The 17,473-nt window shown below is 40.5% G+C and overlaps 2 protein-coding genes across 2 annotated transcripts; one reads left to right on the top strand and one right to left on the bottom strand.

The window, feature by feature from the left end:
• The first annotated feature begins 261 nt into the window (after positions 1-261).
• Positions 262-5,544, top strand: LOC146966752 (acyl-protein thioesterase 1-like). The gene is made up of 9 exons (XM_085762627.1): positions 262-606; positions 766-797; positions 1,251-1,316; positions 1,488-1,535; positions 1,633-1,703; positions 1,820-1,893; positions 3,180-3,281; positions 3,549-3,725; positions 3,817-5,544. Exons 1-9 carry the CDS (start codon positions 538-540, stop codon positions 3,874-3,876), a joined length of 699 nt encoding a protein of 232 aa, XP_085618753.1. The 5' UTR covers positions 262-537; the 3' UTR covers positions 3,877-5,544.
• LOC146966751 (regulator of G protein signaling 20-like) lies at positions 5,171-11,839 on the bottom strand. The gene is made up of 5 exons (XM_085762626.1): positions 11,666-11,839; positions 10,361-10,521; positions 7,961-8,044; positions 7,608-7,842; positions 5,171-6,105 (listed from the first exon to the last, which is right to left on the bottom strand). Exons 1-5 carry the CDS (start codon positions 11,807-11,809, stop codon positions 5,917-5,919), a joined length of 813 nt encoding a protein of 270 aa, XP_085618752.1. The 5' UTR covers positions 11,810-11,839; the 3' UTR covers positions 5,171-5,916.
• Between the last annotated feature and the right edge of the window lie 5,634 nt (positions 11,840-17,473).

The raw sequence follows: 17,473 nt of genomic DNA, 5'->3' as shown, positions 1-17,473 counted from the left end.
CCACATATTTGAAGCACATAATTTGATATTTATTTATACAGTGTAATATTCGTATTTTATATAATTGCATTGTGCTGCCAAAATGTCAATGTTGGGGATTTAAAACGTTACTAAACCAGCCGCTAACTGACATTTCACCAAACCAATCGCTGCCTTGCATTTGTGAACGACCTTTGAAGACAGCCAATCAGAGTGCGAGGAGGGCGAGGAGGGCGGGGCTACGAGCCGTGTCAGTCGCTGCTGCTTTGTGTGTGAGTGTGTGTTAACGTTCAAGCGGTTTGACTGATCCGGCGGTGTGTTGGTTGTTTTCCACAAAAAAAAAAAATCAACTTCCACACAGAAATTCACGACAGCCCGGCGGTAGCACGACACGGTTGGACGCTGACCTCCATCTTCGGTCGATATTTTGTCCTTCAGTCGTGTCGTATCAGACAGCCGGAGTTGGAGTTAGGATCGACACAGGCTGGCAGTTGGGACATTTCGTTATTAGCCAACAGGAGCTAACTTCTCCCGACATATCAGCTGCCTCAGCGCTGTATGTGCGGCAATAACATGTCAGCGCCTTTACCTGCCATTGTGCCTGCTGCCCGGAAAGCCACTGCAGCGGTAAGTCCAGCGGGAAACACTGTGCTTTTTATATCTTTAAAAAAAAAAATCATATTCAGTTCAAAAGCAGCGTTTACTTCAACTTCACTACGAAGAAGAGCTGACAAATTGTGACATGGCAGGCGTGTGTAAATGGGTGTTTTGTTTTTGTTTTTACAGGTGATATTTCTGCATGGCCTTGGTGATACTGGGTATGTGAAAACAGCCTTTATTCCCTGACACACTGAGGCAAAAGATTGTGTATTCAAATACCACAGTGATTTGTTCACTCACTGTAGCCTACTTTGCTGTTAGTTTGAAGGTTCAGATCAATAATACCAAATATAATCAACAAATTCATCCTGACTTCCCATAAGAGATAAAGAAAAGAACATCACAAGCTACATAGAAGTGTGTAGCTCAAATAAAGCCTGCTAGTAAGGCTGGCACTGAAGTCATAAACACATTAATGCATTAGTAGAAGATATATTATTATGAAGTGAGCTATCCTACATGATAAGTGCTTTTACTCTGGTCCATTCTGATGCATTAGATTTACTTCTTCATCTCTACATTGCACTACGGATGCACTTCAATGAAAGACCTGAGTACTTCTCCCATTGTTGACTGCATTTAAAGTTGTGTAATGTTTTCCAATTGTGCAGGCATGGCTGGGCAGAAGCCTTTGCAGGAATCAGGATACCACATGTGAAATACATCTGTCCTCATGCGTAAGTACTCGGACCAACTGTGACATAATTTGTAGCTGTAATAGCTTATTTTCTGCATAAATTGGCTTTGAAAACCTTGTTGAGTCTGTTTGCAAGCACAGAAATACTCATGCACTTTATGCATTTTAGCCAAACTAAACTGTGATGTGTATTTTTTCCCACTGACTACAGGCCCACCATGCCTGTGTCTTTGAACATGAGAATGTCCATGCCATCTTGGTGAGTGTCGCAACGATTGTGGATTGAACATATTTCAACAAACCATGTGGTTCTGTCACAAGCACGCTGACTTTGACATTTGTTTCCTCTTTTACAGGTTTGATATTTATGGGTTGAGCCCTGATGCAGACGAAGATGAGTCTGGTATTAAAAGAGCCTCGGAGAACAGTATGTTTTTACAACCCTTTGAAACTTTGCCCTCATTTTAGATATCAGCAGCATTATTTTTTGTTTCGGTTGCATAAAGAGTTTAATCCCTGTGTTTTTCTTTCATTTCTCCACAGTCAAAGCCTTGATAGAGCAGGAAGTGAAGAATGGTATACCTTCGCACAGAATTATCTTGGGTGGATTTTCACAGGTGAGTGTGGCATCTACGCAGATGATATATTACATAACAATTTACTGTGATTCACTGTTTATGTACATCAGTGCCCCTCCACCCCCCAGCCCCCTGTATTAGCATCACAGTCATGTCCTCATGATGCACAACAGCACCGTCCCTGGAAAACCTCTCCAGGGAAACACTATAGATAATGCATTGAAATAACTAAGCTCAAAAGATTGCACTTCTCAAGGGGCAAAATCTTTAAATATAAATACATATATTAAAAAAACCTGACTTGTACAGTTAACGCTATAAAGCTCACTTGAACACTTATACGTTGGAGTGAAGAAACTAAAATAAAAATATGAATCATGCAGGGATTACAGTGTGTTATACTTAATGTAAAGATTTATGAATATAATATTAACATAACTTGTATTGTTTTAGGTCTTATCCTCAGTTACCATTAAACAAAAATCAGTAGTAACAGTGCTTTAGGCAGTTGTAGGCAGGATACCTCTCCAGGTCTGCAATGTTTATGAGTAGAACTACAAGGGCTGGCAGAAAAGAAATATAAGACTCAAACATAGGTTCAGCAATTTCTTTTGAATAGAATAAAAGATAGAAGAATAGAAGAGATAATCCTAATCTCTTCTATTCTCAGGCAAATATGCTTATTAACTTCTTAGCAGAGAGTTAAAATGAGAAAATTACAATCATTCTCATATCTAAAATATTATTATTATTATTATTATTATTATTAAATATTATACCACAGTTTGCACCCGGTTATGTTAGGTTGGGCAGAGGGGGGAAACAACTAAGAGGACCTCAAATCTTTAATGGTGAACATGTTATATTTAGTTTGTTTAAGCTGTAAATAAGATGGCAGTTTGCCATTTCACAGTGGGATGTACGCAGGACTGTTTCTCGCCTCTAAGCAGTTGCTAGACAACCAGCAGACTCTCCACGAAGTTGCTGCATTTGGCCAAGAAACAGTTTGGCACATAACCCCCTGAGCTATTTCTCTCAGTAACCACAAGGTCAACGAATCAGTTGCCAGCATTACTTTGTGCAGCTGCAGCTCTGCAGCAACACGCACAGTGGTTGGCCGACAACACTGCACTGAAGTGACCTGCATAAGAGCATTTAATCGATCAATCGTCAAATGCACAGATCTCAATTTTAGTTTCAGACATTGAAATACAGTAATAGAGAATGACCGTTAGGGGTTAAAAAACATGCACCTGGAATTACCTCCATGTTTTATTTTGTCTTTTTTGTCTTTGTAAATAATAGGATTGTGTTTGTTTTTCCAGGGTGGAGCATTGTCTCTTTACACTGCTCTGACAACTCAGCAGAAACTTGCTGGAGTGGTGGCTCTGAGCTGCTGGCTTCCTCTCCGCAAATCCTTCCCTCAGGTAAAAAAACAACAACAACAAAAAACCACACACCCAAAAAAAAAACACAGGATGTTGACTGATCTTCACCTCCACTTTTAAGTCTTGAGTAAATAATAAACCAGAAGAGCAGAGGAATAAGTCTTTAACCATCTTGTAATTACCCCTGGTTCATTTTAAAGTGAATCATTCCCTTTTATTGAATTAAGGTTTAGGGATATCCCACAACCAAGTCATAATCTGTCATAATCAGATAATATGAATAATCCTAATCTCTTCTATTCTCAGGCATCTGCTAACAGTGTTAACAAGGACATGCACGTCCTACAATGCCACGGGGATGCAGACCCCCTGGTCCCCTTTATGTTTGGCAGCCAGACGGCGGAGAAGATGAAAAGTCTCATCAACCCTGCCAACGTCACCTTCAAGTCGTATCGAGGTCTACCTCACAGCGCCTGTCCAGAGGTCAGTATGGTGAAAAGTTAGATTTAAACACAGGATCTGAAGCTGCTTTTTATTTTATTGTATATATCATTGTCTTTTTGTGTCCCTGCAGGAAATGGTGGATCTCAAACGGTTCATAGAGAAGCAGCTTCCTCCCATCAGTGATGAATAAACTCTGGAGTGTCTCAACAACCACACGGCACCGTCTGTCCTGTCGGGACTGACTCCAGTATTGACTCCGTGGACTCTCGGAACCACTGACTTACTTGACAATAAAACCACGCTGCTACTCATAGAGCCAGACGGGACTGGGGCCGTTAGCCCAGGAGAGGCATGACTGAAGCGATGCTGCATCCTGACCTGGAGCCGCACATGATCCTCAGTGTTACAGTAGAGTAACATTAGTTGCTTGATTGTAAAGCTATTTACCATTGAGACAAGCCATTACCTGCAGGAGACGTATGTATTGGAACTAGAATGGCGCTCAGTAGAGAGCGTACCTCCGCCAAGGCCAAACAAACCTACACGTCTGTCTGTAAGGAAGCAGTCTGATAGCATAAAGCATAAATTTAGCATTTCTCCCATCAGATCCAGAGTATTATCCAGATTATCTGCACTAAATTTGACAAATTTATACATTTCAGCACCATAAATATGTCACTTGTTTTTCTACATGACGACCCAGACAGTATTTCCTGTGAAACTGATGATAAAATCTTGCAATGTATAGAAAAATGATTTTTTTTTAAAAATCCTGGATCCATCCCTTTAATCAAACGGCACCAAATTATAATGATTCTCCCCCCTCTGTCCCAGACCCCGTCCCCTCCAGGTTTGGTGCTGATCACTTCAGTAGTTTCTGTGTAATCCTGCTGACAAAGTAACAAACAAGCACAGGTGAATACATGACCTCCTTGGCGGTGGTAATAATTAGGGCTATACTTTATGGTTTAATACTTACTATCTTACAATAAATGGCCTGTTGTTAAATGTTTTTAATTAATGTCTATTTGTAGTAGTTTTATTATTCAGTTAATCAGGACAATTATGACATTTACCGATCAAGATCACTTCTAGCTTCTTAGATTTAAGGATTTACTGATTTTCTATGTTTTAAATTATTGTAAATGGAACATTTTAAGGACTTTAGGATCTGTCGAACCAAACGGCCAACTTTAAGACATCAACTTTGGCTTTTTCGTAACATGGTGGGCATTTTTCTGTGTTTTTGATGTCATAAAAACAAGATATCAAACAAGTATTTATATAATTTGTAGAATGTTAACAGTAGTTAATCAAATCTGAATGTAAAGGACTTGCAAACAAAGCACATATGCAGACATCACACTGAAGCTATTCTATCAAGGCAGCTTAATATGCAATCCATATAGGAAACATCAAATGTTATGTTTAAATTTAAGGGAGAATATTATGTGAAAGTTCACAGCACGACACGACAGCAAAACCAACATACGATTGTGCTTTATTTAAATTTGTGAGAATTCGACTATTTCACACAAATTCCTTTTTTTTTTAAATACACAAATATATCAGTGGTCATGGTCATGTATTCAATTTTATTCTTCCCTGTTTTGTTTAAATTAAATATAGTATAACTAATGTCACAGTATTGAAACACACAGACAAGATCTATATTTCGGGTTATCAGCTCATTGAGATGTAAAAACGTTTTGTCTTTGAGAAGAGCTGAAAGCACCAACATGTTAAGTCATTGTCGCACCATCATGTTAGATCAAAGGTGCTAGTGTAGAAGATCTTATTCCAAGGCACTTTCCTTCTTCTTAAGTTACTGCTAAATAACTACTAGTTTCTACAAGAACTGGATATGCATTAAGGCTCACAATATACCTAAATACAAATGCAGTGCTCACAGATACATGCTTTCCCTCATTAAACAAGGTAGAAAAGTGCAATGTCAAGCGCTAGGGAATATATAAAAATATAGATATGTTTTTGAACAAGTAACTCATGCTGGACCTAGCATTTGTTCTTGCTTGCTCCGAGGATTTTGGTAAGCTAATCATGGGTAAATAAACAGCAGTTACAGCTGGATAAAGACCGGTTTTAAGTAGTGTTCATTTTCCTGTCTGTCTGTCTCTAAATAGCAGGACTCCCAACAGGAACACAAAACTCCTTCGTGGTGGGGACGCATGCGTCATTTTGAAAAGCTAAGTGTGTGGCGGTGGAGAGTCTATGGCTCGGGGGGAGGATCCTCCAGGCTTTTCAGCAGATCCGTGTATGTGGTGGAGTTTATGAAGCGGGGGTACGAGTCTCTCTGCATCAGCGTGTAAATCTGCTGCTGAGCGTCCTCGAACGTGTGCGAGGTCGGCTCCAGCATGTTGCGGTTTATCACCTCTCGGACGCGGGAATCCAGGCTGACCTGGAGAACAACGATAGACAAAAGTGTTCATTAAATATACACAAGCCATAAAGAGATGAAGTGAGATGAGTCAATTAAATTGTCTAGGGTTAGATTTAGGTGTGTAAATGCCTTTAGGGCATCATATGAAGCAGAGGACTTTCACCAAAGGCCTAAACATATAGTATATGTGTAATACTAAACCTGAGAATCTTATTAGTTTAGTTAAGTAGGTCAAGTGACCAAAGGCTTTTTTAACAATATTTTGGGCTATATGGCCTTTAATTGATAGGACAGCTGTAGAGACACAGGAAATGGGGAGACAGAGAGAGGGGGAAAGACACACAGCAAAGGGCCACGTTGATTTGAGCTGGGGCCGTTGCAGCGAGGACTATAGCCTCTGCATATAGGGCGCCTGCTCTACCCACTGAGCTAAATGACGCCCCAAGTGACCACAGACTTAAGCTGTAATAGACAAAATCATGATCAGTTAATCTAGCGACTATAAAAATGATTGTTTAGCCCAGGAGTTCCCAAACTTTTCAGCCTGCGACCCCCAAAATAACAATAGACTGGTGACCCCCACTATCCGGTGACGTACGCACAGAGCACACGCATAGGTGTATCCGAACACGGGTATAACTACAACACAGAAGAACAGAACAGCCTTACAATAAGGATGTGATTTTAAATATAGCTATTTACTATAAGATAAAAGCAGAATACCTCAGTCCAAGTAATATCCATGTAACTTATGAGTGAACATTGTTGCTGTAATGTACAAACTTAAAGGGATAGTTCAACATTTTGGCAAATTGGCCTATTGCCATAATCCCTATAGTCTTATAGGAGTAGGTTCATTACCTTTAATTGTCGGTGCAAGCTATTTTTAGAACAGCGGAGCAGAGCCGCGAGCTGAGCTACGCCATGGAGGCTAATGGGATTTCTTGGTTTCCCTCATCAAACTCATCAAATACACAATCCAACAACTCCAAAATGCTCTTGTAGACATGTTGTGACCTGCACATTCACTACGCTATGAGATAATAACGGAACGTGACGAGATGGAGTTGTTTTATAGGTAAATTCATGCAAAACCACTGAATTTTTAGGCAGCAGTCTCTGCATTTGCCTCAAAAACAACCCTGTCTCATAACGTTTACAATTTCTTTACATTTACAGCTACACTGCGGTATTTCTAATAATTTTCAAATGTTATTTGATTCCTGGAAATCATCTCGCGACCCCACTCTTGGTGCCCCCAGATGGGTCCTAACCCCCACTTTGGGAACTCTTGTTTAGCCAATTGTCATGATGACAAAACCAGAAAAATGGTCATCGCATTGTCCCCAAACCTGAGAAAAGTCCAAGTATAATATTCTTTCAATATACAATAACTGTGATAGAAAAGAAACTGAAACCAGACCTATGTTATGATAGATAAATAGATTAAAATTAGAAATACAGTAGGCTATATCAGCTCTAGTAACCAGGATATCTTGCACTCGTCTTGTGTAGCTCACCTCTTTAGGGGAGAGGATGGAGATGAAGTCCTCGTATATCTGACGGACTTTCTCCTCCACCACAGTCTTGTTGGTCTCCTTCTTGAGTTCCTCGCAGGCGAGCCAGAACATCATGTTTTCCTCGCTGAACTCCGTCCTCAGGAACTGCCTGAAGCAGCCGCGACCTGCCGCACTTTTCATCACCCTCTCAAACGACACCGTCCAGGAGCGGGCGTCCTCCAGAGTGGGCTTCGGGCTTCAAAACAGAAGTTCCTTGTTATTTAATTCTCACATTCCCTCTACACTGTACATCATATATAATCTGGGGTTTTGTTGAAAGGCTCCTTGTGTGATCTACAGCATTTCTACATTACCTTTCTTCACAGTTAGTTATTCCCTCTGTCCTGTGTTCAAAAGTGGATCTCTGAATTGTCTCATCTTCACTCCTAACAGTCAAACTGTAAGAAAAAAAAAACACAAAGCGAGCTGTTATGTTTCCATCATGAGCTTTGTTTTAAAATAACTTGTCAACTAGGTCTGATTTTCCCACCAGCATCCCGAAGCTGAATATTTAAAACAGCTCCAGAGTACTTTAAATGTCAGCTTTTCTCACTAGAAATAATGCATAAAGTTGGTTAGCATGGGAAATCATGCAGAAAAAACATGGCTGACGTAGATACATTAACATTATACTTGTGTTGCAGCTCATGGGGTTTCAAGCGCATTAAAGAGATTAAATGTGTATTTATGTTACACAAATCCATGTTTTATTTTTTTTCTTTACAATGTTTCTACAAATCCTCCATTTTGAACAATTAGAGGGGGAAAAAAATCATGTTTTGTTGAAATACTCATTGTCTATGTTAAGATAATAATAATAAATCTGTTATGTTGGAGTCATAACTAGATAGTGTGTAATCTTAAAAGTTTATTCCTTTTGTTACATAAGCTGCCCTCTAAAAACCAATTGATCCTGATTGATTTTCTATGTAACAGTGTAGCAGAGGTCCTGCTTGTTCTACATTCAAATGACTGATTCATGATGCACTGGGAACGTTTTCATTTTGAGTAAAGTATGTCAAATGTCCACCTCATCCTGTGGGGATCATGGTGCATAATTAAAATGAACCCAACACCTGATGTAGCAGCTGGCTGTAGACTAATTGGTTCAGGTGAGAGTCCACTGTGAGCCATCCCATCTGGGAATGTAGGTGTAGCTGTGCAACAATTAGATGGATTTGATAAGATGTAGAGACAAAACCTATTACTCATCCCCAGTGGAGTGAATTAACATGGCCACGTTCTGCACACAACAGGTTGGCGGCGCTCTGAGGAAGCTCAGGTAAACGGTTGACAATTCCAAAACAGATTAAAACCCCAGAGACTTCCGTCCAATGAGATCCAATGTGGATTACAGGACCCCTGTGAGCCTGTTGTTCTGAGATCACGGTGTGGGCTGCACTGTTGTTGAATGGGCGAGATCATGGAGTCAGAGGAGAAGCTGCATCCTCTATAGAGCAACTAAATGAAACCAAGAGGGACATATTCATATTTTACTGTGACGTTAGTAAGCTCTAAGTAACTAATACATCGGCGTTACATATCTATGTACCGTAGATAACCAAATAACCATAACCAAATTGCTGGTGATGGATTCCTTTCATCACCTGCTGTGCTTTGTTCTGCACACTTGAACTGCAGAGGAATTTTTCACGCATGATAAAAATATTCCATCAACAATAATAGTCTCTTGTTACAACCATGTAAAGCCAATTTCAAAGTCATATGAAGATTCAGAAGTCACAAACTGTACTGTATATAAACACTTGCAGAAAATCACATGTAGGCCTGTAGTTCACATGCAGTTTAAGTAAAGACAACAGTATGCTCCCTTGCATGGTATGCTAAATCTGGTAGGCCTGACAGGAAATGGATGCACAGACACAAAAATATGTGTAACAATTTACTTTTAGTAATGGCAAGTATATTATACGTATATCAGGACAAGGAACCTAACAAAATAGATTCCACCCCACTGACATAATTAATGTGTTTCATAGACTCCTGTCAGTGATAAAGGACAGGAAGAGAAACAGAGAGAGAGACTATTAAATTGATATCTGTGTGTTTGTGACACATTTCCATCCCAGTCATAGTGTTTTTATATTTCACATTATTTGGACAGTTTCATTTTCATCTAAGATGCACGTTTATTAAATTAATGTGGTGCATTTTGGTTTCATAATATGTCAGCAAATTGTGAAGAAAAAGCCCATTATAAGTTCATGGAACTGTCCTTTTAGACCTGCCGTCTAAAACCCAAAGATATTTAATTTGCAGCGACATAAAACAGAAAGAGAAGCAAATGTCCACACGTGAGAAGGCAGAGGAGGCCGCCAGAATAATATCCTGTATATTGACGAACCAATTAATCCACTAATTGTTTCATTTCTACTCTAGATGTGTGTGCCTCTCTGCTTTGGAAACAGATACAGCAACTGCACCATGGATGCCTCCTGAAGATCTCATGAACAGGTTAGATGTTTCTCTGTTAAGTTCGGTGATGACAGCAGATGACAGATAACCTGATGGATGGGTGGCTGACTGCAAATTATCATTGCCAAAGCATCATTTCATTAATCACACACATAAAGATATTTACTACACTACAAAGAACAGAGTGTGTGGGCCTTCGGTGCCTTGTGCCTTGACTAACATCTCTCCCATCTCTGCTGCTGCTGCATCATGTGTGGGAAGCAGTGGAGTGTCATTACCAGGAGCAGCTACAGCAGCAGCACCAGCAGAAGCAGCAGGCGTTTGAGGCGTTGGTGGGGGTGTTTCCCATTCTGTGGCGCGCTTGGAGGACACTGGCAGCTGCTTCCTGATGAACCTGCATCTGTCTCTTACGCATCTCCACCCGCTCTGAGCCCATGGGCTGTTAAAGGCAGAAAGACAAGGAGAGACCACCGGTGAGAGCTATAGACTATAGGAGGGCTGAGGGAAAGAGGGGAGGTTTATGAAGCATCACACATAAAATAAAACACACACATAAGAGCATCACAGTTCTGGAAATGACACCAGATTAGAAGATGTGACAGGAGGCGTGCTGATCCAAAGGAGGCCTGACTCCATCTGAAGAAAACACATTCATTCAAAGTGGTTGATAATCCATCACAGCCTCTCTCACTCAATCTGAAGCCAGGTCTTGCGGAATGCAGGACCACTTCACGATCAAGATGCGTGAGGAGGCAACAACTTTTGTGCAATGCAGCCTTAATAATCCACATTACCTTTTTTTTCTTTTCTTTTTTGGATCAAGGGGGGTAAAAAAAAGTGTCACGCGTGTAAGATCCGGGGTGTTTCAATGCAAGCAGCTCGTGTCGTGAAACAAATGGCAAATGTCCTACCAGCTTGTTGGATCATGCTGAATGTAACCAAACCAGATTGTGATGAGCAACAACCCTCCTCCTCCTCCTCCTCCTCCTCCTCCTCCTCCTCTGTCTGTGAGGGATGAGCAGCAATGATAGCGACAAGGCGTTACTCTTGGACCGCAGCAATCGCATCCATCAGTCGCATCCTCCGGAGGATACACACACAAATACACACATATTCGCACGCACGCACGCACGCACACACATGATGGTCGATTCAAGAAATGCAATTACCCTAAAGCAAGCAGCATGCGGCCATTTATAGAAACATAATGACATTATGCGATCGGGAGAGCTGATAATTTACAGTGCAGTCAGATGATTTTTATTCTCTCCAGGCAACAAAAACAGCAGATTTGCAAATACACAAAGCTGCAAACGGTTCGATCGACCATTATCTCGTTTTTTTTGAATGCATATCACAATACACAGCGACAAGAACAGTCCAACATGAAGCCCTAATGTTTCTGGAGGCTGGAATATCCAGATAAAGATGCTCCAGCCTCAATGGATCCTGAAACCATCCGCCTCATTCTCCAAAGAAAGAAAGAAAGAAACAAGATGCACAAACAGGAGGTGGTTTTAGGAGGGCCCCCCCACCCAGAGCTCCTCAGTGAAAAATCCGACGTGAACGAAACGAATACTCACTGTGTCACCATGAATGCCAGAATACAGGTGATTTTTTTCGGCTCGATCACATCCGTCTGCCTCGACTTGACACAAACCAGTTGGTTTCCTCTCCGCGCATGCGTTTCCTGCAAGTGTGAAAAAGATTTTTCTGCGCCCGTGCATTAGCGGCCAGGACACAATGTGCGCCTCGCTGTGTGTGTGTGTGTGTATGTGTGTGTGTGGCTCCTCCAGGACACGATCATGCACGAGGCTGGCACTGGCAGGCGCGTGCACGGAACGGCACAGCATAGGCTACTGGTTTTTATATTTGATTTAGCCTGTCTGTTTGGAGAGAAGCTGCTACTGTTGTTTTAAAGGAATAGACTTTATAATATTTGGATCATTTCTATTCTAGGGTTATGAGACAGAATAGAGGAATTTATCTATATAGACATGTGTATATTTATGATCGATTCCCTGTAGACTTTTGTGTAGCAGCTTTGAATGATTCAATCAAACATCTGGAGCCAGTTCTCGCATCTGCATCTGCTCCGCTCCTCCTGATGCGCTCAGGAGGAGGCCCAGTGCCACCGGTGTCCACCAGAGGGCAGTAGTGATCCATGTAAACATGCTGCCACCCCCCCAAAACAAGTATATGGACTCAAGTGGAGAGACTTTCGGGAGAGTTAGGACTTGATGAACAACTTTGCTACCAACTGAATTATACAAAACCCAAAACCCTGCACACACAGCCTCTGTTTGGCCCTGAGGACAAGTGTGTGCTGCAGCCTGCTCCATGTTGATCTGTGGCTTTAAGAAATGCTCCCTTAGAAATATTTCTGAGTGTTATTATTTTTTATGTTGGTAATTTAGGCTACCTTCTCATTTTCACCAGCATGATCTGCCTATATGCCTGTAAGGTGTTAGCAGCAGTTACATCAGTGTGACCTTTCCCCCTTTAACCTGTTCACATTTAAATCCTGTTTTTATCTGGGGAAATGTAAAACCTACAGTATATATTGAAACCTGTGAAGCAGAACTTTGTGCTTTCTTATCGTTTTCTGCCCCATTAATCATCCCACCGCACCTCAGATTTATCCTGTGACCCTTTAAAGCAGCTTGATTCCTGTACGCCGGATAAAAGTAGCTTCACCTTGAGATGCTACAACAGAACTGCTGTACAGTAAACTAATCATAAGGATGCAGTCACATGTACTTGCTTACTGCAGGACCAGCACTTCTTTTTCTTTTTTTTTTGAATGCACTGCTTATTGCCAGAAATAGCCAAACATTGAGTATGTTTGAGTCCAAAACATCAGACTCACTTTTATGTAACCACTCATGTGTAATCTGTGTGTATTTGATCTGTGTGTATTTAATTTGAGTGTGTTCTCAGTAGTATCACTGCAGTCCCCTCTACATGCCGACTGGATGGCAGTAAACCACTAAGAGCTGAATGTATGCTGTTTGTTTGTAGTTAGGAGGCAGCTGGCCTCTTGTGAACATGTCCCTTAAATATTCCAGTACTGGATAATCGCACCAGGACAGGACTAGAATATATCTCTCTGCAGCACAGCCACATATATACTATCTGCCAAACACACACAGAGGTAGAAAGCTAATCAAACTGAATACATTCGTGCTCAATGTCAGTGCACAGCACATATTGTAGAATAAAATTATGCACTGGAGCTGAAGCTGCAAATATGACATTGGAAATATGCTAAATGGTGATTGCAGCAGAGGAGGGATATCCATCGCCTTCCACTATGTGTGTATGTGAAAGACCTATAAAACAAATTCAATATAGAGAAGTCCCGAAGTCCAAGCCTCATAATAAATCACACATCGTGTATCTGTAGTAATCTTTGAGAGGAATTGGCTTTTTAATGGACCCTGCTCTCTGGTGAGGTAACAGTTACTGTGATCTACGGCTGGACCACATATAAGCACACGTGTGAATCTTTTCCACATCTTTTCACATGGGTTTAAGCACCTATAAACCGTCAGCAAATCCACCTCTAGTGTAAGTGTATCATCGCTAAATTCAATATGGTTACAAGTCTCAGAGCTCGCAGCCTTGTACAAAAAAAGATCCATCCTCCCAAAACACATTCAGTAAATCACCCATCCAGCTGTCTGCTGAGGCACTTCCCAGCAGAGTGGAGCGCACACAATGTGCAGTTACATTCACTCTGGTCATTATGGTTCCTGCTTTCCCAGTCTGGGGCCGGATTCTTTATAACCCATTATTCCTACTATGGCACAGAGTAAAAATCTTTTAATGAGTTGAGGCTCAAAAGTCATTGTTTTCTCTCATTTCTCCTCTGTAATTTAAAGTAGAGTTGAACACTGTGTGACTTTCTCTGGGGTTTATCTCAGAGCCACAGAGGTCTCCTCTGTAGAACCACTCCTCTTCTTCTTTTATCGGGTTGATTAAAAGCCTTTGTTATGAGGCTCCACAGCTCGGGCGACCATGTTGGAGCGTTGCATATCACAGTCAGGGGGTGACAGCGTGCGGGCCGCTGCAGGGCTCAACAGGGCACAAAGGCGCTTTGGAGAGCGAGGACACCTGGGTGTGTAAGGTAAATCCCATCAGAAATGTTGCTTCGGTGATTCAGAGTTACTCGGAGTATCTGAGGTCAAAACAACTCAAACTCTCTCTTTCAAAGTCAACATGTCTTTGTGAGTTTTGTTCACATTTGTTTTTGAAAGTGGCCTTTGAATTGTGTGTGTGTGTGTGTGTGTGTGTGTGTGTGTGTGTGTGTAAATAGTTATTCTTATACCAACCAGTCTACATGTGAAATGGTCCAGTCAATTGAAATTAAGTTCAACACAGGAAAGAGACAAGCCTTATTTAAAATGACTTTAAAAATTAGCTCGTCCTAATGGTTTATCAATCGGGGCACTTACTTTTCCAATTTAAACTCCATTGCACATATAGGAGCAGTTTCCCCTATTTAACTCGAAGCCAAGCTTTCATACTGGAGGAAATTGGTTCATCGCAACTTAAACCATCTGCAGGCGACTATAGGATCGTCAGAGCCCGCAGGAGAGAAACACAGGGAGCACACAGCTCCACAACAGGGCGTCATCATTCAGCTTAACTTTCATTTTGATAGAGTGACGACTTCACAAGTCTCTTAATTTGTTTTCCTCCAAGCCCGTTGCAGATGTATAAACTTTCGGTAACAGCTTTCATTCTCAAACACTTGTTTGTTTGCAATAAGTTGTGAGAGGCAATACTCTGTGACAGACACTCGCAGTGAACATCAGCTTTATATGATTCTTTGCAGCAGGGAGGAGGAATCATGATGTATTACCTTCTACCATTTGCAGTACAGCATTAAACTTTTATTTACTTTTTTTTTCTTTCAGGACTTGGATAAAAAATGCATGTTTCCTGGATTCATCCCGTACAGTGTCTGCTCTTTCTCTATGCATGGTGAGTGATGTTTCCAAGCTCCAGTACTGTACATATGTGTGTGCACACTGTATGCATAATATATGCTTTTCCAGCTTAACCATATATCTCACCGAAAGTATGTGGACATTTCATCTAAAAACCATGCAATATGCTGCCATGACTCCATTTTAGAGGAATTATTAGAAGTTGAGGTCAATCAAGGTGTTTCTCACTAGAATGGGTAAACCACAACAAACATCCAGACCATTTCATTTTGTTTCTTTTCTTTTCATTTTATTTTAGACACTAAAACAGTGGAGGAACATGAGGTTGTAAATATCATCTAAGATTTCATTTCATTTGAGCCAACGTGCACCAAAAGTCTGACAAATGATCACATAATCACATTTGATAATACTGCAGTGGTGGAAGAAGCATTCAAATTCTTTACTTCAGTAAAAGTACTGACACAACTATGTACAAAAAAAGTAGACTTGCTAGCATGACATGAAACAGGTTCTATTTCTACAAACTCAAAATAGAAACATGACTTAGAATTAAAATAAATAAATAAGCTATTATCATCATATTCAAATAACAACAGCATATTACTTATGTCAAATATTTTCCCCTGAAATGCAAATAATGAGTGGAACTGCATCAAATTTCCACATATGTACTGCTGTTCATAGCACACTTTCCACCACTGATTTGAAATATTTGGGCCATTTAATAGTATCGTCATTGGAAATGGTATACAGTACAAGCATTGGTATACAGTAAAATCAATGAAACATGCAGTCTTTTCTGATGATTCAACAAAGAAAACACAAATACTTTCCCAAGAATCTCAGTGTTCAATAACTAAATATTTATGTTTTATTAAGCATAAGGCAATCCATTGTACAGTATGTAATATTATTTCAAATGCTTTGTCCGTTGCTTTTCTATGGTAGCTACACTAAGTCCTTTTAAAAGCGCTCTTCTTGTATAGACTAGCTACAGAGGGGAACAATAACAGGAGCACCTGATGGTAGCATAATGTAATCCAACAATGGCCCCTGCAGTCAGAGTGCATGTGATTCCTGAACTCCCGGGGGAAGAGGCTGTAATGAGAAGCACAGAGAGCAGGTAATGGAGTGACAAGAATGGAGGTACTTCATATTCACACCTCATTCACTGCTCACCAGCAACAGTGTCCACAGAAAGTGGAAAGGCAAACATGCTAAACAACAACATCAAAAAAAAAGGAAAAAAATCTATTTTTTGATTCGTTGATGTGGTTTTTCTCCCGTCGCCAGGGAAACTGATGTCATTTGGTGGGCCCCCCTCTGGTTTCTGGTGGTGCCTGACTTATAAAGTTGATATCTCATCCAGTTGCCATGATGAATTGAAGGTATACACATCCACCTCCTCTCTGTCTCTGCGTGCCCATACATCCTGTAGAGATCTAATAGTGACACCATATGTCTTGGTGTTTTCAGCACAGCCAAGTCAGGTGGCGGCTCACTGTCTTTACCATTTGTCTGGAAGCCTGTTAAGCTTTAATGTTCTGCCTCCTCTATTACCCTGTTTCAAGGCTTAACTTGTCTCCTGTGGAAAGCAATGTGCAAAAATACTGCAACTAATTAGAGATCTCTCAGGAATAAAATCAAGGTTGGGAGAAATGGAATATGTTCCTCCAAAATAATTGGATGGAGAAAGCATTATAGGCTACTGCTGCTCTGAGGCAGTAAAAAAAGAGAGAGAAAAAACAGGTGTCTCTCCTTCCACCTCATTTATGCCACATTTTCCTGCCACAAAATGCAATAATTAGCCAACTAATATTATTAATTATTTACCATACAAACTAAATAATACACAATATTTCTGCCAGTGTACAAAAACAATTTATCTGCACGAGAAATCTATTTTGTTGTGCAATATGGCTATTTTGCCCTTATTGTCCATTAGAACTAGTTGCAAAAAAGAAACTTATATTATTTACACTCCGTAGTGAATAGATGTTTAATTATATTGCTGCGTATGTGACTACAGTAAATACATTTAGGGTCAGCTCAGGCTGATGGACAGCTATTTGAATGATCATTTTGCACTTTGTAAGGTGATTAGGAATCTGTTAGATACACTAACCACGTCGGTAATGTATTGGGGACCCACCCCGTTCATTACAGCCACTAACTGCTTCTAAACTCTTTGTTTCTGTGTCTCACAAATTATTGTTTGCTATGATTATGTTGGGTTTTGATTGGTTTGGTTTAGAGTGTAAAAATATTTACCAGTAATGTATTACCTTACCTCACATGCTAGTCGGAAAATTGTGTCCTAGCTTGCATAATAAATCCTGGCCTGGATTCACTGGTTCGGATTGTGAATGCAGTAATCTTTATTTGGTCACTACAAGTTTAAAAACACATCTTTATGTTAATTATACATATTAT

The sequence above is a fragment of the Trachurus japonicus genome, chromosome 20 (assembly GCF_045865225.1).
Source record: "Trachurus japonicus isolate A0001 chromosome 20, Traja_1.0".
NCBI lineage: Eukaryota > Metazoa > Chordata > Actinopteri > Carangiformes > Carangidae > Trachurus > Trachurus japonicus.
This window is presented reverse-complemented; position numbering and strand designations above follow the sequence as displayed.

Excerpts from the sequence above, each read along its gene's own strand:
- LOC146966751 (XM_085762626.1), bottom strand. The coding sequence starts at position 11,809 with ATGCACGGGCGCAGAAAAATCTTTTTCACACTTGCAGGAAACGCATGC. Across the intron at positions 8,045-10,360 it reads TGCTGCTGTAGCTGCTCCTG|TTTGACTGTTAGGAGTGAAG; the intron begins GTAATGACACTC and ends TTTTTCTTACAG. Across the intron at positions 6,106-7,607 it reads CCATCCTCTCCCCTAAAGAG|GTCAGCCTGGATTCCCGCGT; the intron begins GTGAGCTACACA and ends GTTGTTCTCCAG.
- LOC146966752 (XM_085762627.1), top strand. The coding sequence starts at position 538 with ATGTGCGGCAATAACATGTCAGCGCCTTTACCTGCCATTGTGCCTGCT. Across the intron at positions 607-765 it reads CCCGGAAAGCCACTGCAGCG|GTGATATTTCTGCATGGCCT; the intron begins GTAAGTCCAGCG and ends TTGTTTTTACAG. Across the intron at positions 3,282-3,548 it reads TCCGCAAATCCTTCCCTCAG|GCATCTGCTAACAGTGTTAA; the intron begins GTAAAAAAACAA and ends TTCTATTCTCAG.